Genomic DNA, 21,126 nt, shown 5'->3' with positions numbered 1-21,126 from the left:
AAAAAATGGAAAAAGATTAGGCCAAAAGACTATCCAGTCAGATATTTTATGCAAAAAGCTATATTTTACAATAGTGGCATTCTCCCCTATTCTCCTATTGTAGATGAGAGCTGTTTCCATAATTCCTTTTTAAATAGGAAAAACTACTTCAAGAAAAGGATCAAAGTCAGAGAATAAGGAGTGGAAATGAGTATTTAATCTTTTCTCTGCCTGTCAGTTCTTTGCTATAAATAACCTTAAATTACCTGAATTCTAAATGTAAGCAATTATGCACATGGAATACTTGAGCAGACAGGGAAGTTGATTACACTTCGGGAGAAAGACCAATAACATTCTTGTACTATAGTAGACAGTTATGGAAATGCAAACCATTGATAAACTGGTTAGGTCCATGAATACATACAGATAAGTTACACTTCATCAAGTATTATATTTAGATGCTTTCTCAGAATCTCATCCTCCTTTTGTATTTGATGGATGGCACGTTCATGAGGCACTGACCTATCAAATGTGTGGTACAAAACTTAAGATCTTATTGGCATGCACCTTCAAGCATTTTCCTTGGTTTAAACATCAATTTCTTATATAAATGGTAACCTTGCTGCATTACAAACTTTAGTCAATTTATATCTGGAAGTATCTAAACACAATGCAATAAGTTAAACAGGCTTAAACAATAAAAACTATTATTCAATTCTTTACCAATCTTTAATCAACATTTATACAGTCTTCACCAAGCACAATACAAATTGCCAGGTGCTAAACGGCATGGTAGTTAAGAGTGATACCATGTGATATCAACTTAAGGGGTCGGTTCCAGGTGTGGTCTTTAAGCAAATCATCGCAGGTTACTAAGAGTGACATCATATGACTGCATCCTTTAAGCTTCCCTGTTGATTTTGCCTGCCGAAAGTCAGCTGTGAATGTCACAATGGAAATCATGTAGCCATGGGATACTGTGACTTCATAAATGTGAACTGGTTGCCAAGGGCCCAGATCACAATCATGTGACCATGGGGATATGACAGCCACAACTTCAAACACCAATCATAAGATTTGTTTTTCAATGCCATTGTACATTATCTTCAAATAATCACTGAACAAGTGGTCAGCAAGTGGGGACTACCTGTAAACTATCATTGTTAGTGAAAAAATCTTTTAAAATAAGTACGTACTGTCTCTTATTACAAAGGGATATCAAAGGTCTGAATCTCACCAGCATATATATTCTACTATTTCTTAATTCCATAAATGACTTAAAGCTGCAAGTCATAGTTATATTAGCAATGCATCTACACTGAGCTTGGCTGATGATGGGTTCATCTATGTTAGGGGTGTCAAACTGCCTTCATGCTGAAACCACACCTACCCCATTGCCGGCAATGGGAAAAAAGTCACAATATGTCACAACACGTCACGTGACTGTGCAAGTTTGACACCCCTGATCTATGTTTTCTTTGCAACAGAAAGGAAGTTGTTTGCTTCTACATTCTTTCAGAATGCTTTTTCAACTTCCCTGCTTAAAGTTAAATATTGTTGTTCCAATTCCTGCTTCATTATAGAATTAGAAGGAATGAAACCTACCAAAAGTTATATTTGTGAGCTAGCATTTACACTTTTTTCCAAACAGCAGCCAACAAGTCAACTAATTTTAAAAACAAATTCAAAAGATAGGCAGCACATGGCTGACAATGACCCTCCACAAAACAAGAAATATCTAAATCTAGGATTCCTTACAAAAATAAAAAAATATTTAAAAGTATTTGATAGTATAGATATTAAGCTATTTAAAGCCAGTTAAAGAACTATCCAACCAAACATATTCACGGATTTCCATTCATCCCACTTTCCACTGGTGGTAGTAAGCAACTCTATAATTTTATTTCTTATAATTAGTAGAATACAAGAATCTTTTTAAAAATTACAATGATCCCCAGACAGAAACACTTATTAAGACATATATTCATTTTTATCACCTGTGGTAAAGAACAAATTCCTTTGAAAATACATAACAAAACCAAGAATTTTAAACCCAATTCATTTGTTTAAGTCTGGTTAACTGTATAGGCTCCTCTGACAAACTCTAACAATGAGTACCTGCAGTTAGAACTGCAGAGTAAAAAGTGCATTAAGTGCAAACAGAAATGCTGAAAGAGAAAGCATAATTAACAATAGTATTTATTTCTTAGTCCTTTTCGACCAATCATGAAAACCTAATTTCTAGACATGTGGTGAGCTCCCGAATTTCGCAAATTATTAAGCAGTATCGGATAGGTACCCTTCTAGAACGAATTTAAAACTGACCTCATCCCAGCGTCATCAAAAATAACTGGGAACATCCAATGGCATTTCACACATCATGGCTGAGCAAGAGATTCATTTTGCACGCAACCCCTCCACACGCTGTATCCACACTAGGCAAGTGTAATCTCACCAAAGCTTCCCACGCCTACAAACTTCACCCGCATCGTTAGAAAGCTTTTCACACACTGTTGCCACGAGACACAGGGCAGAAATGGAAAATGCGGGATCGACCCAGGACCTTCATCCTCCCCGGGGGGAGTAGTATGCAAAGGTGCGGGTATCACAACGAGAGGATAGGAATTCCATTTATTTAGTGAAATACTGGACTATAAGGCATTGTTCTCAAGAGTGGGATGTCACTCCATTTGCTTTTTTTAATAGAAGGAAAACTACACGCATTCGGTCTTCAGAATACAGGTTTACACCTTGGAGAAGACTTGCCTGCATTCTCCTTGGGTCTCCCGCACACGCTTCCCCATCGCCCGCCGAAAATACTCCTGTTGCTACCCCAAGTTTCTGCGCGCAGCCCTTCCAACTGGCCGGCCGCGGCCTCCCTGGCCTCCCCCCCGGCCACGCCCTCCCTGTGCCTCCCCAGCCCCGAGGCGGCAGCCCCTACAACTCCGCACCCCCCGAATCCTCCCCGCGGCTCCGCGCCCTCCCTTCCCCACGGCACTGCAGCAACCTCCCTCTTTCTCTGCCGTCTCCAGCGGCTACAGCGCAGGTCTGCCACCCCGGGTGCCTCCCCGCCCCATCCACGCCGCAAGAGGCGACATAAAAATCTCCTTAACGACCGCGGCCGACGCCACAGGCCCCGACGCCGACCCCGGTCCTTCTCGGGGCCCGCCCGCGCCCACCTTCGGCCCCGGCCGTCTCTCCTGCGGAGGGCGGCCCTTCCACTCCAGCTTCCCCGGCATCGCTTCCACCCCATTCATCGGTTTGCTCTCCTCTACCTCCTCCCCTCCCCCTTCCCCGGCTCACCATCGCTGCGCTTGATCTCCACGTAGATCCCTATCTGGATCTTGCCGAAGTTGGCCGTTGCCATCGCGTCATCGAGTGAAAGGGAGGGGGAGACACCGAAGATGAGGCGGCGAGGCGGGGGGGCGGCCGGCTGAAGCAAAAGGAGAAGCGGGAGGGGCGGCGGGAAAGAGGCGGCGGCGGCGGCGGCCACGGCAGTTTCTACGGGAAAAGGGGAGGGGGGAAAGGAAGGAGGAGGAGTAGAAAAAGGCGCCGGCCGGATACAACAGTCGCCGGGAGCCGGTGCCGCTGCGCACACAATGGAGGCGTCACGGCAGGATCGGTTGAGAGAGTGGGAGGAGCAGAGGCGGGCGGCGGGCTTTCAGAGTTTGGCGTGGGGCGCCGCCGAGGCCGCCGTCGCCGCCCGCCAGCTTCCAGGCGCTTCCTCGGCGGTGCTTTCTGTGCTGACTACGGCGCCGCTGAGCGGGCGGGGGACGCTACTCTCCGCCTCCTGAACTCCAGCCCCTGCTTCGCTTCCTCGTCGGTAGCGTGTTATGGTTTACGAGGAAGTCTATCCGACCAGGTGCATTTGGGGCCTTGGGCCTTCGAACCGACTTCTGGGGTGCGGAGTTGAGGTTACTACGCTCCCCGTTTTGCAGAGGAGGCCGCGAGAGTGCGGGGAGCCGGGCAGCAGCCCGATAGGAAGGCGGGTTCAGTTCTCGTTCTGTCCGTGGTTACCTCATGTGGGATTTGATGCCCTGAATGAAAAAGAAGCCCTTTCATTAAAGCATTGTCATCCCAACTCTTACTTGTCATTCTTCCAAAGGGTCGTATCAAGTTGAGCCTATATACTATATTTAAAATGCTGAAACCCCACTTGCCTCTTAATAGCATAAGCCTGTTACCTTCCCAGAAATTATGTGAGGTAGTTTATTTTGAGACTAGTTTTGGGCTAAACCCCGTCTAGAGCCGCTGTTACAACTTTTAAATTGTGCTTGCTTAAGATGTCTGATCCCTCACGTTTTCTCAAGTCATTTTATCACTTCCAGACATCAATAGAATACAGTTCGTGTATTGAGTTAGTCCTAGGTTTTATATGGAAAGCTAAAATTCTTGAAGGTTTTTTTTCCCCTTTTGGTTAAAATTGATTTTTTTAAAAAATAAGATCCATGGGGAAATTGTCAGGATGTGCACCACAACATCCAGGAATGTGTATTCACCCCAATACTTTGGCTTCCCATAAGGCTGCCACAAATGAAAACTGCAACATTAGGAAAAATTCCTGATGGAATTTGATCTTTCTTAGAAAGAAAATGGGTACATTGATTAAACCTCCCCCTCCCCTAATATGCTGTTTAGGTTATGCAAAAGCCTGGAAGAATTATTTTAATCTGGGGTGTTGTGGAACCTTAATTTTGGAATTTAGGCACGATACTGTATACACTAAAGTACTGGCATTAAAAAAAAATGATTATGTTAAATTCACAGTCTAACTATCCTTGTATTTTACAGCACACAAACTAATCTGAGTTAGCATTCTTCCTGAGTCCATACTCTAAAATATAGCAAAAGTATAACATAGCAAGCTGGACTGTACACTCATTTCTTCAGTGGATTATTTATTTTATTCTATTTATATGGCTCCTCTTATCTCATAGCAACTCTGGCCAGCAAGAACAATAAAAACATCAATATAAGAACAAACAATTAAAAAAAACAGAAGCAAACAACAGCAACTGATGATAAATTGTCAGCGGTAAGCTAATAGCACCTCACAGGCTCAATGACCTCCTGACCCTCATGCTTGAGGACAGCCAAATCTTAAGAGCTTACTGAAAGGCCAGCAAGATTATGGTGAAACTAATCTCAGGTGGAGTAGTGCTAAGGCACTAAAACAGGGAAGGCATACTTACTGGTTCACACTGGATGACACTCTTTAATCAATGGGCAATGGGATACATAGCAATTTTACTGCACCATCCAACCACTGTACTGATATAATTAGGGAGTCAGACTTTGTATTGTCTCAACAATGTTGATTTGTAATGTCACCTCTTATTTAAGGATGTTTCAAACCACTCTGAAAAGGAAAAGACTGTCAGCACTTGGGCTGTCTCTTTTTATGACCAACTTAAACAGAAATAATGAAACATTACAGTCTATATATCAAGAAAACTGGACAGTAATTTTGGTTGGCACACTAAATATAAATTAAAAATAATTGGGTAATGTTACAAAATGGTTAAAGGAAATGGACTCCACATAAGGTTTATTCAGATACTATAAAGTATAATGTAATATAAAATAAAAAATTATGAAACTATATAAACATAATTTATTCCCAATCTTCCTATGGGAAAAAACTCTTGATTTCATAATCATGTCCTCATCTTTTTTTAGTAATAATATGGAAGTGGCTTACCATTGTCATAAACATACTAGCTATGGTATTTCCTAGTAGTCTTCTGTCCAAATACTAACCAGATCCAACCATGTTTAACTTTCCAAGTTTAATCAAGGTTACTTAGGTACTGCCACCTACATGGGTTTCCTTTAGAACAAGAGTGGTAAACTGCCGACCTGCGGGCCAAATGCATCACGCCAGAACCGTGCGTACCCCATTGCCAGCAATGGGAAAAAAGTCACGATATGTCACGACGTCATGTGACATCGCGAGTTTGACACTCGTGCTTTAGAAGCACACTTCAAATGAGCATTTTCCAAGAAATGTTGATTTATAGGGGAGAAAAATCCAGTTAACAACCTGCAACAATTTTGTTTAATAAATGTAGTGGTAGTGGGGAAAAAAATAAATTCAAAAGCTTCTTTTTAGAGGTCACCACCCCACTTTGTTTTAAGGTTTATTCTGGCCATGAGAGTAATATTTCAATGTTTCTTAGCAAATTCTTGAAAAGAATGGATCAGGGAAGTTCTTATTGCGCTTGTATATCTTATTTAAAGGGGAAATGGATTTAGACCCATGAACTTGTTCCAAAAATCTTAAAAGAAAATAAACAATTTAAAGTTACTTTTGAAGTTTTTAAAAAGAGCATCTATCATCTAAATGCATTAAATGCATACCAGGCATGTTTATGAAATAGTGATTATTTGTGGAAATGTTTGGCTTATCCGTCCTTTTAATGTATCTTCCAATTTGACTCAGTGTTTGTCTCTGACCAAGCCATTAATAAAATATTAAATAGGACTGGCGAAGATCTTTCCAAAGAGGACAGGACCTAAATTGTTTAAACCTCTCAGCCTCCCTATTTGGGAGAATGATTGTTGAATTTTAGCAAGATAATGGCAGCCTCTGCTGAAGAAAAATTACATTCAGTATGTCTAGAAAGTCCTTTTGACAATTTGATGATTTTAGTAAGTAAGCAAATATCTACATTCTCTAGCACATCCACATTCCTTTGTTCCTATTTGGAAGAAAGACAGGATATAAATCTAACAAAAAGTCCAAACTTGACACTGAACTGAAATCTTGCATTTTCCATAATACTTAACTTTTTTTTTCATGTACTAGGATATAATTTTATTTCCCTTCTTTCAAATCTTGATGTCTTAAAGAATTAGAAATTAAAGTACTATAATTAGAAGTTGATCTTGTTCAAGTATTAATCATATTTTACCCAAGGCAGAAACAGCTTCTTATCTTTCTGGTGGAGAAAAGCATCCTGTTGCATTTCATCCATTATGATAATCTTTGACCATTTATTGAGCCAGTCACTCTTTCTCAGCCCAATTCATAGGGTAGCTGTTGTGGGAGAAATAGGAGGAAGGTTGCTGCCTTGAGTTATTTCTAAAAATAATAAAGGTGGGATATAAATAAAGTAAAATTAAATGTAATAGGTAGGAGAGTATTGGCCCACTGGATATTACCACAGGGTATTTCAGCAGGAAAGGGAATTCTCAGGTAATTTTTGCCCAGGTAGGGTAAAGATAGCCTGCAATTGAAAAGAGAGTTTCTATTTCATTTTGTCAAAACCACAAGAAGAAACTTTTAACATTCAGGCAAGATATCTCCAAGACCTGTATGTCAGCTTATGCAAACATTTCCAATATGTTTTCCATCCTGTGATTAAGGCTTATAAAATTGCAGATCTTGTTTTAAGGTAAGAAAAGAAGTACTTACCAAGTAAGAGTTATGCTAATTTGAACTTCCTGTTCAAGCCAAAAGAAGGGTTGTTTTATTCACATACGTACATGCATTTTATTGAGACACTTGATTAAGTGTTAATTCCAGTTTTTCTCATGCTGATGTTGCTAAATCAGTACTGTAACACTTTTTATCAGAATAATTATTGACAATATCCTATCGCTAATCTTTATGTTTAAAAATCTCCTCTTTTCTATTTTCCCTCAGACTAAGAAGAAAAAGTAGGGAAACCTTTCTTCTGTCTGATCCTTTACTGATAGTTGCCCAAATCCTGTAGTGAATATTTGTTTTTTTAATTTGCAAATTCCCTAGGGCCTAGGGAATGTGTAAAAATGGCCTTCAATTATCCAGCAGGTCAGAACAGAAGAATTAGAATTCCTGCTCAGTTGAGCAATGTTTTTCTCTCATTCTATCCTGTTTTCTTTAATGAAAAGAAGCTAAGCCATTTTCCACTATATTAGCCAGCAAAAAAGATCCAACACTGTTCATAACATTGTTCTTTTTCTGTTTCTTTCTCTTGTTAACCAAAAATCATTTTCGCCTTTCTCGTATAGAAAGCAGCCTTTATTCTCCACCTAAGCTACATCCAATGCCTCCATTTTAGCATTGATATGTGTGAATGCTACATTTTAAAATTTCTTACCTTTGCTGTGGCAAGCAGCTTTAAAACTACATTTTATTTTTCTGCTTTTCCTGTCAGTGGCTGAATTCTCTTCATATATTTCCATTAAAGTAAATTGTGTCTTAAAATCCTCTGCTTCCCATCTTTATTTAAACTCACTCTTTCCCTTAATAAATGCAAAGTATTGAATCTCTCTGAAACTCTTAACTCAGTATGATATGCTACTAGTCTCAGCTATTGTTCAATACATCTTATTATTTATTATATTTCCAATTTGTGGTTGTTTTAGTGCTGCCATGCTGCCCAGCCACTGCCCAGAGTATCAGTAGACCAATCCTTTCCTGAGGCCAGGTAGACTGTCAGCTGGAGTCAAGCCAGCAAGAAATCAGAAGTCATTTCCACTGCTGCTGGTTTTTTTTGCTCTTGGTCATTCTGTTTCTGTTTAAAAAAGGAAATATTTCTGAAACAGTGATCCGACAGGTCAAGGATTATTAAGTACAGTAGAGCAGCTGTATGCAAGATAGTTAGTATGTATAGCTTAATTCTATAGGGATATCGTAAACTCTTGCTTTTTTCTTTCAATGAGATGAAAGTTGTAAACATAAATTGAAAAGAATGTAATGCTTTCATCTCACTTTGGAAACTGACAATAGAGCTTTGGACTTTTAAAGATGATATACTTTTATTTGTTGTTTGTTTTTATCGCCCCTTTATTGTTTTTACAACTCAAGGAAATGAACACATACAACACACCTTCCTCCTCCTAATGTCACCACCACAACAACCCTGTGGAGTGAGTTGGGCTGAGAGTGACTGGTCCAAGGATACCCATCTGGCTTTCATGGTAAAGACAGGAATAGCAAATTTATCCATAGATCAGAAACTATGTGCGCTTAAGCCTCCAATGCCAAAGAGATAAAGATTCTGTGCCTGGCCCGGGTTCTCTGTGCATGTTTGTATCTTCAAGTCAGGTTTTTTACTCCAGGCAGCTGCCTGGATGTCCCTGCAGTTTTCTTGGCAAGATTTCACACTAAAGATTGGATTGGATTCACTCTTTCCAAGTCCAAGAGGTTAGACAAACTCTATTGTTGATGAGATTTTATTATTGTTATGTATCATTTACTTTGGCATCATGGGCTAGTGTTTTTGTATTTGTATTGGATTTTCAATTTTAAATTCTGCTCTGTGTCATTTATTATTTGAATTGATTGATTGATTGATTGATTGATTGATTGAATGAATGAATGAATGAATGAATGAATGAATGAATGAATGAATGAATGTCACAATAGCTGGCTAGGATACCCTTTAAGGTGGCATGCTATGCTTTGCAACATAGCATAATCTCTCTCTGATTACTGATATTTGAACATGTTGAATCTAACACCATCATACATACACATTTTAGTAGAAAGACTATGAGTTACAGTCACTTTAACATAGCCACCATTTTTAATGTGTTTCCTCAGTTGTTCCTTGTGATTTTAACATAATCAAACTTTCCTAGGCAACACATACAGACTATTATCATATCCAGGAAACATCTCAAAAATTGGTCTATAGCAGTAGACTTTATGTATGATTGTGACTACAATTATTTCTTATGGCAACTGACAAACCCTTGGAAAGATTCATTTTTGGCAAACATGAATATGTTGCATTAAGATACTATAAACAATTGCATGTGTCAGTTACAATGGCATTGGAGGCTATAGAGACATGTCAAACTACAAGTTGGCAGCTATGCAATAGAAATTTCTGTTCAAACTAGCTTGGCACAAGGAATATTGTGACTACTTTGAAATTTTGTAGATTCTTTTCTGCATCCAAATAATAATACAGAGGTATAATACAGTCGAAAGTAATGTCTTCCTTATTTATTAATAGTGGCAGTGAGTGATTACCATAATTCCATTATCACTGACTTGGGCAATTTGAAAAGCTCTTTGGAGCATAATGAGGAAGTTTATAATTCAACTCCAATATATTTCACTGTTGCCCTTTCTGGAATTTCGAAATACATTGGTGATTCATGTGAATTAAGAGCATTAAAATGCAAAAGCTTATATGCCAGCAGTCTACCCAAAGTGTGTGAGTAGCATCATAGGACCTGATTCATGCTTGGACAAGGACAGTTTATTTCTTTATTTGGGAGTAAGTATAGTATGCAGTAGTTTTCTTTTGTAGAAAGTTTCCTTTACGTGTCTCATCTAGACAACTTCAGGAGAGTTGTCGTCCTCTAGCTATACTCTGAGATGTCTAATTGTTGTGTAACTTCATCTCTCATTAGTTCAAGTCATAGCCAGTAATGTGCCATCTAGTGATACCAGGAGGACCGCTGTGTCAATATACATGAATCTGCATTTGAGTATGTCATGCAACTTTCTCCAGTACTCCATATGCAGTAAAATATATTTACTCCATATGCAGTAAAATAACCATCAATATGTAAAAATAAAAAATAACGTAAAACAATAATATTTTGAGGAAGTTTGTTCGGAATGCAGAAAATTCTACGTTTAATCTGTGCCATCTCAAATAAAGGTTTCAGTATTGGAACCCAGAGGTTCACTGTTGTCAGAATAGGTAATACTGGGCTGGATAAATAATCTGCCCTTTTTGATTTCCTCATAAAAAAGCACACCTAATTGCAGCTTCATCCTGGGCCTCTTTATTTGGAAATAAATCTCATTTTGTTTGTACTAGGGGACTTATTCCTAGTATGTGTGGGCAGAATTCCAGATTTAAGATAGCAGATTTCTTGAAGCAATTTTAGTGTATCTTTATAAATTATTTTATAAATAAGTCATTGTGTTATAGTTACAATAAAAGAGAAATCTACTCCCGAAGGTATTGTATTTATATTTTAGCCAATATAGCTATAATATTGCAAACATCAGAAGGAATGAAGAATGAAAATTAGAAGCTGTGAATGAGATTGTGGAATAAATAATATTAAAACATTTCCAAGAGGGAAAAATTTTGGCTATGAAAGTTCTGTAGTAAAATTGAAATACTTTCAAATATTTATAATAAGGTCCTTAAGCCTTTGCCATGCAGATATGATGATGTATAAACCCCCAGTGATTTGCAGCAGCATGGATATCTGGAGAGCACTAGTTTGTGCAAGATTGATCTAAGACAGTGGTTCTCAACCTTTTTAATGCCGCGACCCCAACTGGTCGTAAGTCAAGGACTAAACCGGTCATAAGTCGAGGACTAAACCGGTCGTAAGTCGAGGACTACCCAATTGGTCATAAGTCGAGGACTTTCACTGCCCGGGAGCGCCGCGCATGCGTGGTTCTGCCCCCTGCGCCAGCCGAGGCGTAGCTGGCAAGCGGCAGAGACGGAGCAGGCCGACCACCAGCTGGCCCAGCCCAAGAGAGGTAAGGCACCCGCCGGAAAAGGGGAAAACAAATGGCGGACAAAAAATGGCGGACAGCCTTGCTTGGCGACCCCCGTGAAATGGTCGATCGACCCCAAATGGGGTCCCGACCCACAGGTTGAGAACCACTGATCTAAGACGTCAACCCAGCAGTTGTTAAATAAATGCTTTGGGCTGTGACTGCCCAGCTTCTAAGAGCTACATTGTAGGGTTTTTTTTATTAAAAAGATTGAACAGTATTTTCCTGTGGACAGTGTTGTACACTATTCAAAGATCACCATTAGTAAGTTTGTGGAAATTTTATAAATAACTATCATTTGCTGATAGCAATTTAGATAATCCTATTATAAATAGTGGCTTTCCCCCCTTTCATATTGGAAATACAACACTGTTTGATTTATTGCTTTTTATTCTTTTATTCTTAATTTCAAGTCATACTTTTAACTGCTTTACTACTTGAATATTTAGGGCTAGATATCTTTGAAACTGTCTATTCCATGAAGATGCTACTTGGCCGGTCTGAGGGGACAATAGAGTGCCATTAAAGGTCCTCACTTATCAAAAGGTGTGACAAGAGGGGGCCCAAAACAGGTATTTTCTAATAGTTTTCTAATAGTTTTCTGGAAAGCCTTTTCCCTGAGATGAGGTTATCTCCTTGTTCTGTGGCCTTTCAAAAGCTTGAAAAGACTTAAATGTCTGGAAGTGTTTGGGAACTTCAGTGTTATGGAGCAGCTACCAACCAGGAATGGAGTAGTTACCAGTAACTGTGTTTAGTTTTATTGCTATAATCTTCATATGTTGTATTGTGTTATATTTATTGCATTAGTTCTGGCTATTGCCCTTGTATACCTTTCACCAAAGTGATGTATCCTAGATTAAAATCCAGAATCACTAATGAGACTTTTTATCTGTCACAAAATGTATTGCATGTCATTTTGGCTGCAAGGGAGAATACTGAGAAATTAGAGGCTATGCCTCTGTTCTCTATCCCCAGTCTGCACATTTGACTCATTTTTAGATGTCATTATTTGTAAGTAGTTGGTATTTTCAGGGCCATAAAATAACTATACTGGCTTTCTTTTATTGTAAAAGATACAGCTTAGAGAAATAGTGATAACATGCAAAATTAATAAAATTTAGAAAAAAATGTATTAAACCTCCCTAACTTCATCTCCCTAAAACAGTGGTGGCGAACCTATGGCACGAGTGCCACAGACGGCACTCAGAGCCCTCTGAGTGCCATGCCCTGGAGATGGCAACCGTCCCTCTTCAACCAGCCGCCCGCTAACTCGCCGAGGTCCCACATGGCTGGATGCATCCCAGCACCTATGCGCTCGCTGGCCTCTGTGTGCAGGGGCCGATGGTGTCAGGCAGCAGCCGCCCCGGCCCCTGCCTCACCTTGCCCTGTGACAATGGCACCCCCGCCCTGCCTCGCCTCTCTCCACAGGACGAGCCTCCTGCCCACCGTCCCACCTGCCTGAGACCCCCTGGATCTCCCCCAACCCTGCCCAGCCCCCACAGGCGTCCCTCCCCACAAGGAACATTGAGGTGATCATGCCCACCTTGGCCACACCCACCCAATCTGCCATGACCACCACAGCCATACCCATCCAGTGGGCCACGCCACCTGGCACCCGGTAATAAGTGGGTTTTGGGTTGCAGTTTGGGCACTCGGTCTCTAAAAGTTTCGCCATCACTGCCCTAAAACATTTGCCAATTCATCAGTTTGCAAGGGCTTGCCTATCACAGCTATAAATTGGTTTGTTTGTTTTGTGCTTTACTGTTTTATTGTAATCTGGACACTGGTTTATAAAACACAGTTCATGACTTACCATGTTGTGTTGTGGAAAACCAGCTTATTGTAAATTATTCAATAAAATATAGTTAAAAAGAAACTTCAAACGGTCATGTCAGTGTAAGATATGAATCTGGCCATTTATATGGCAATGTGTCCCATAAAGCTCAATAAGTTTGAGATCATAAAACTGCACTTTAATTTCTGATTCTGCATTGCCTCTCCTTCGAAACAACAAACATAGGATTCCTTTCAAATAATCCTGAAGGTTTGAAAGATATTCTTATTTTTTTAAAAAGCAAAGGTAAGCAAAGGTTTTTCTTTTGTATTTTTGATTTTAAAATGGAGTTATAAGAATTGCACAATATGACTTAATATTTTTAGCAAGCCTACTTCAATCATTGCTTTTAAAAGGCTTTTTTTAAAAAAAAAAAAAGCTATAATATATCTATTTAAATTATTATTATAATCATCATTGTATTATCAGTAGACAACGCATGACCTGTTGGGCCATCATTTCAGAAATATTTCCTTACCTGAGCAACTTGCAAGTTTCCTTGCAAGGTTCAACAATGGTCAAGCTTCTAATGTACAGGAATAGTTCTTAAAAATTCAGGGAGCTATTCAGAGATAAACAGTGCATTCAGAAAATATTCAGATCCCTATCACTTTTGTCAATTTTGTTATGCTGCAGCCTGATTCTACAGTTGTTAAAATACTTTTTTTTCTTGTTAATCTACACTCAGTACCCCATAATGACAAAGTGAAAACAGAATTTTATAAATGTCTGTAAATTTATTAAAAAGAAAAAACTGAATATCATATTGGCATAAGTATTTAGACCCTTTACTCAGTACTTTATTGAAGCACCTTTGGTAGCAATTACACTGAATTTTTGGGGGTATGACACAACAAGCTTTGCACACCTGGATTGGGGGATTTTCTGCCATTCTTCCTTGCAAATCCTCTCAAGTTCAGTCAGGTTGGATGGTGACCATTGGTGGACAGCCATCTTCAAGTCACTCCAGAGATTTTCAATAGGGTTCAAGTCAGGTCTCTGGCTGGGCCATTCTAGGACATTCACAGAGTTAATAATAATAATAATAGTAAAGTTGGAAGGGACCTTGGAGGTCATCTAGTCCAACCCCCTGCTCAGGCAGGAAACCCTATACCATTTCGGACAAATGGCTGTCCAGTCTCCTCTTAAAGTTGTCCCTAAGCCACTCCTGTATTGTCTTGGCTGTGTACTTAGGATCATTATCATGTTGGAAAGTGAACCTTTGGCCCAGTTTGAGGTCCTGAACACTGGAAAAGGTATTCATTAAAGATATTTCTTTGCTCCATTAAGCTTTCCTTCAACCCTGACAAGTCTCCCAGTCCCTGCTACTAAAAAAACATCTCCACAGCATGATGCTGCCACCACCATGCTTCACTGTTGAGATGATATTGGGCAGGTGATGAGAGGTACCTGGTTTCCTCCAGGCATAATTGAGGCCAAACAGTTCAATCTTGGTTTCATCAGACCAGAGAATCTTGTATCTCACAGTCTGAGAGTCCTTCAGGTGCTTTTTTGCAAACTCCAAGCGGGCTTTCATGTGTTTTGCACTGAGGAGAGGCTTCTGTCTAGCCAAAAAGCCCAGATTGGTGGAGGGCTGCATTGATGGTTATCTTTCTGGAACTCTTTCCCATCTCCACACAGGATCTCTGGAGCTCAGTCAGAGTGGCCATCAGGTTCTTGGTCACCTCTCTTACTAAGGCCCTTCTCCCCCCAATTGTTCAGTTTGACTCGGCAATCAGCTCTTGGAAGAATCCTGGTTGTGCCAAACTTTTTGCATTTGAGAATTATGGAGGCGACTGCTCTTAGGAATCTTCAGTGCAGCAGAAATTTTATTGTAGTCTTCCCCAGATCTGTGTCTTGCAATAATCCTGTCTCAGCTCTGCAGACAAGTTCCTTTGACCTCGTGGCTTTTGCTCTGCTACAGTATGCATTGTCAGCTGTGAGGCCTTCTATAGCAAGGTGTGTGCTTTCCAAATCATGTCCAGTCAATTTAATTTACCACAGGTGGACTCCATTTAAAACATGTCAGCAATGATCATGGGAGGCACCTGAGCTAAATTTCAAGTGTTGTTGCCAAGGGTCTAAATACTTATGCCAATGTGATATTTCAATTTTTTTCTTTTTAATAAATTTACAGACATTTCTAAAATTCTGTTTTCACTTTGTCATTATGGGGTATTGAGTGTAGATGAGAAAATGAGAAAAAATGAATTTCAACAATTGTAGAATCAGACTGCAGCACAACAAAATTGACAAAAATGACAGGGGTCTAAATACTTTCTAAATGCAGTGTATCTGCCTTGAGAGAAGCCCATGTAGAACTGCATAGCACAGTCAAACAGCAGGAGTTGACCATAGGAGATGTTTTATGACATTTCATATCATACAATGCTTTATGAGAATGTTTGGTCACAAAATGTTTTATACAATTTGCTAAATTTCAATTCCAAGAGAAATCACAGTTCCCAGATTTTGGATGCATTCTGTAAGTTAGCCCATCTGAGGTACCTTGATTCAAAAATTGTTTCCCTATAATGCATTGTTTCACCCAATTAGAAGTCACAGACACAAGAGTTTTAATAGACTATAGTATTATTATTAATTAGCATGAATGAATCCACTGCATATGAGAACCACTTCACTAAAGGTTGTGGACTATAGCTTGCACATTGGTCCTGTGCAGCTTGGTAGAATATGTTTTTTGACTTTCTGATCTATGGCTGAAAGAGTAACTGGCTGAAAGTCACCCGGTTTGCTTCTATGCAAAGATTAAAATCTAGGTCTCCCTGCTCCTAATCAAGCACTTTAACCACTATACATGTTTGGTCTAAAGCTGTAATAATTTTATTTTACTGTCTGTTTTTTTTCAAAGAACAGGGTAAAGCAAATTGCCCTACCCCTTCTTGCTGCAATATTCTCCATGTCTCAGCAAAAGTCCAATCATTCAAATCATTAGGGTTACTCACATATCATTTGTGGGTAATAACTCAGCAATTGTTTTTCCTGTTATTAGTTGAATAGCAAGAGAGCAGTTTGTGTTTACACAATGCTAATAGCAATCAGGCCACATTTCTGCCAATTCAGCAACACGGCATTGCAAGTATCCCATGGCATAAAGAACTAGATTGGTTCTGTTGTCAGTAATTTTTGTTATTTTATAAGTATTTACAAGTATTACAAGTGGGCAGAGATTTTCTTGTTTTAACTGATTTATAAGTCAGTCCCACAAATGTCTGTTTAAAGAGTTGGCTACAAACTTTGCGAGTATATGGATATTGTCTGTAAAATCTTACCTTGCGACTAAAAGTAGATAAAATTATATGGGTTTCTCTGTTTCAAAAAAAACCCAAAAACCCTTGTGAATGGCTGTTAAATACCTTAGTGAATCTCCATTTTTTTTTCCAAAGAAATTTTATTATTTTTCATCAGAAAAAACAATCATAAGCATAGATAAGCAAATAAAGTCCCCCACCACCCCCCGGACTTCCCAAACCTAATCCCAGGATAATATTCATATATAAGTAAACAAATACTAATATCTCCATTTTTATTGCTATTGTATTACTAAATACCAGTTGGTGGCATTGCTTTCATTTTTCCACTGTAGTCATCTGTGGATTTTTTAAATAAGAATGGAGCAGTTTAGAAAATAGAACTGGACTTTGTTGCAAAGAGTTTTTATATATGATATTAGCTTTAATGTTTGATTTAATAAGTGTCCATATCATTTGTTGCACTAGATGGCAGTATGGGGTATCTCCATTCCTTTTTCCCAGTATCACTGCTAATCTAACTTTTGCTTCAAACAAAACCTGTAACTACTTGTAGTTGTATTAACTCCACTCACTTGCATATCTTATAAAAATATTTCTTAATAATAATAGGTAATATGCAATTCAAGGGGAGATTAATTTGCTTTATAATTTGCTCCTGTTTCTGTTTAATTTAACCCCCTTTGTGTGCTTAATTCAGAAGGGGATGCTCAGGATCCTGATCCAAAGGAGGTTAATAGGGATCCAGAAACATCTAGTCCTCATCTATTCAATCCTTTAAGGTGAATACCACTGCAGAGACTACTGGATCTCTGTTGCTGTAGGGTATAATAAAGGACTTAAATGTTGTTTATTGTCTCTTTTATTGAATACCTTTTCTTAAATACCCTTTTCTCTGTCCTGCACATCAGGCTACCAATCTCCACAAAGCTATTAAAACAATGTTGTTACATGGGGTTTTGAATGTTAATAATAATGTTGGGCTACTGTTCTGTGTTTTTATTTTGATACATGGGTTTACAGGAGGGGTGGGTTTGGAAAGGAGTGTTTTTAGTATATATTTTATAAAAGGATGATATTACCTGATGGTTTTACACTTGGCATTTTATTACATTTTTATTATTGTAACCACCCCAAATCTTGATTAGGTGGTATATGCATTAATGTAGTAAATAATACCACCAGCAGCAGCAACTGCAACCAGGTAATACTGATTAATTATTAAAAATTGAGAAGATAATCATGTAAAAACCATGTAAAAATCATGTGATTCTTTTTTTAAAAAAACAGGAGCTTGGAAAAGAATCATGAGCATAAGAACTCAAAAAACATTTACCATGTTGCTCAAAAAAGACCTCTTCCATGCATCTTCTTTAAAAAAGTAAGAATTCGCTCAAATATTGACAAAAATACTTAAACAGTTTACTATTACACACTGTATGGATTTATCCTTGTGATACTGTATAATGCAAACCGTTACCTTGAGGTAGTAAAGGAATTGTATATTCTAAACTATCATGTTGAGAATATACAGTTCCAGAAGGGTCACCCATGACAGGCAATACAGAGAAAAGGGATTAGATTAAATACAACCCATTAGAGAGAAAAATAGTGCTTCACTCCCTTATACTGCAAGAAAGCTAAATGGACATTCAGAACATGTTATTGAAAGATGAGCCTCCCCCAGGTCAGAATGAGCTACTGGAAAAGAGCCAAGTGGAAATCTTAGTAGCACTGGTGCTTATTAGATGGCTGGATTAAAGCCAAAAGGATGCCCAGCTGCTAATGTGCCCAGAAGCAGAAAGAAAGTTGCTGCAAAGTGCACCATGGTACATGGAGTATCAGAATCAAGACAAATGTGCTGCTATGTGAACAAAAATATTAAAATTAAACATTGATATCCTAAGAATCATGGACTAGGGTGGATCATGTAACATCAAAGGAGCATCAGATCTACTGAGAACAATGGAAAAAAATGGGGTAGCTGTCTTTACTAACAAAAAGATGTCAAAGTCATTATTAAATATAAGCCAGAAATGATAGAATATCAATTTGAATTCAAGGCAAGCATTTCAATGTAATGTTAATCCCACTTTATGTTCTATCTAGTCAATGGTAAAGTGAAAGCAAAAGTCATAGTGGCCATCAGATTGAAGAGCTTAGTCTATGTACCAAAATCAAAGAAAGACTCAATAGAGTGTGGAAACTATTGCACAATATCCTTCATTTCACCTGCTAGGGAAATAATGCTTTGGACTATCACACACCAAATTAGAACCTTGCATGGAAAGAGAAATACCAGATATAGAAACTGATTTTAGAAATGGCTGAGTAACAAATTTTTCTCATAGTCAATGGATAATTGAGAAGGCCAAAGAATTTAACTACACAAAGGCCTTTGATAATGTTGAATTGTGGAATGTGCTTAGAAAAATGAGCATCCCAGAACAACTCATTGTGGTCAGGACGACACAGCCTGAACCAAACATGACAAAATAGACTGCTCCAGATTGGCAAATAAGTGAGACAAGGCTGTATACCATTCATTCATTCATTCATTCATTCATTCATTCATTCATTCATTCATTCATTCATTCATTCATTCATTCATTCAACCTTGCAGAAAAACATCTGAGCAATTGGCAAACTTATTACATGCTACTTCCCTCAATTCCCTTTGTCTTTTCCCAGCTTCTTTTTCACAGACTGGCTGTGGGGGAAGTTGGAGAAGGATGATGTGTGTGTGCATTAGTGTTTTGAACTGAGAATTCAGGAATCAAAAAAACAGAACCTACCCAAAATAAAGCTGACTTCTCCAGAGGAGAATACTGTGTGACTAAACAGAATGAGATCCCAAAGGAAGCTGCACAAATTGAAATCTCTGCTAAGTGACAACAACTGGGGACTTTCTGCAGGAAGCCTGGGGAAGTGTGTGTTGTGTTGTTTCTTTGTTGCTCCCACCATTCTTTCCTCTCAAAGGTAAATCTCTTCCAAAAACAAAGGGAACTAAGTGGGAAGATTTAAGGACATTCCTGTGTGAGAGAAACCAGAAGGCAGAGGATGCTAAAAAAAGACTCAGAAACGCCATCTACTGGTTTCTATTGGGATGCTAACAAGTTTAATAAAATTCAACAAGGCAAGACCACCAACAGTCAGATGATGAAGCAGATTCCAGGAGAAAGGGGGGAAAAGTCCGAAGGTGGAAGGGAAGTAAAGAAGGAATAGGACAGTGGTGGCGAACCTATGGCACGCGTGCCACAGGTGGCACGCAGAGCCCTTTCTGTGGGCACGCACGCTGTCAGCCCAGTCCTAGGCCTTCAGCTGGGTTTTATAAAACCTTTCCGCTTTAGGCCTCCACCGCCGTGTGCAAAAAAAAAAAGGTTCAGTCAATCAATCAATTTCAACTTCTCGCGGGAAAAAAAAAGATCTTGCAAAGTTGGAATTGATTGATTGAACTTTTTAGTCCCACCCAGTCTGCCGTTACCACCGCAGCCACGCCCACCCAATGGGCCACACCCACTCAATGGGCCACACCCACCCGGCACCCGACGATACATAAGTGGGTTTTGGGTTGCAGTTTGGGCACTCGTTCTCTAAAAGGTTTGCCATCACTGCTATAGAACAGGAATATCCAACCTTGGCAACTTTATGACCTGTGGACCAACTCTCAGAATTTCCCAGCCAGCCATGCTGGGTCTTAAAGTTCTCAAAGTTGGACATCCCTGCTATAGAACAATATTAGGTCTCCAGATTCTTTGGTAATACCTGAAGAATAAAGGATACCTACAAAGAAAAAACTAGAATGTTTCTGGTGAAGTTTTGTTGTGACTGCCTCTAGGGCCGTGGTGGCGAACCTATGGCACGCGTGCCACAGGTCGCACACAGAGCCCTCTCTGTGGGCATGTGCGCCGTCGCCCCAGTCCTAGGCCTTCAGCTGGGTTTTATAAAACCTTTTCGCTTTAGGCCTCCGCCACCGTGTGCAAAAAGAAAAAGAAGGTTCAATCAATCAATCAATTTCAACTTCTCGCAGGAAAAAAAAGATCTCGCAAAGTTGGAATTGATTGATTGAACTTTTTAGTCCTACCCAGCCTGCCGTTACCACCACAGCCACACCCACCCAATGGGCCACGCCCACCCAATGGGCCACACCCACCCAATGGGCCACGCCCACCCGACACCCGACGATACATAGTGGGTTTTGGGTTGCAGTTTGGGCACTCGGTCTCTAAAAGGTTCGCCATCACTGGAATAGGATATTAGCAGCATAGTGGCATAATATAGGGCTAAAAACTATAATAGATTAGGACTGTAGCATAGGATTATAGCATATATAATATAAATATATAAGACATTGGGTTAGATAGAGATACAAACTGCTACCCTCATTAGGTAGACCAGACAAATCAATCAAAGAAGGCTAAAACAACTTTTATGAGGTTAGCTATAATAACAGAAACTTACAATCTAATTGTGCTGTACATCTTCCTTATTGTTCAGAGAATTAGAGAGGAGTCACTTCTGAACATTATCTTGATGTTCTGAAATTAAAAAAATGTTTCAGTCCTTGTTTCCTT

The 21,126-nt window shown here is 39.3% G+C and overlaps 1 protein-coding gene across 2 annotated transcripts in view; it reads right to left on the bottom strand.

Annotated features, from left to right (window-relative positions):
• Positions 1–3,370, bottom strand: part of KIF2A (kinesin family member 2A) — a 51,139-nt gene extending 47,769 nt beyond the window's left edge. For both annotated transcript variants that reach the window (XM_015818745.1, XM_015818747.1), the window contains exon 1: positions 3,283–3,370. In XM_015818745.1, the coding sequence (XP_015674231.1) occupies positions 3,283–3,346 (64 nt within the window). In that variant the 5' untranslated portion in view covers positions 3,347–3,370. The remainder of the gene's footprint in view (positions 1–3,282) is intronic.
• Between the last annotated feature and the right edge of the window lie 17,756 nt (positions 3,371–21,126).

Source organism: Protobothrops mucrosquamatus, unplaced genomic scaffold, assembly GCF_001527695.2.
Source record: "Protobothrops mucrosquamatus isolate PMUCROS unplaced genomic scaffold, P.Mucros_1.0 scaffold784, whole genome shotgun sequence".
Lineage (NCBI taxonomy): Eukaryota > Metazoa > Chordata > Lepidosauria > Squamata > Viperidae > Protobothrops > Protobothrops mucrosquamatus.
The sequence above is the reverse complement of the archived record's forward strand: the minus strand, read 5'-3'. Positions and strand labels throughout refer to the sequence as shown.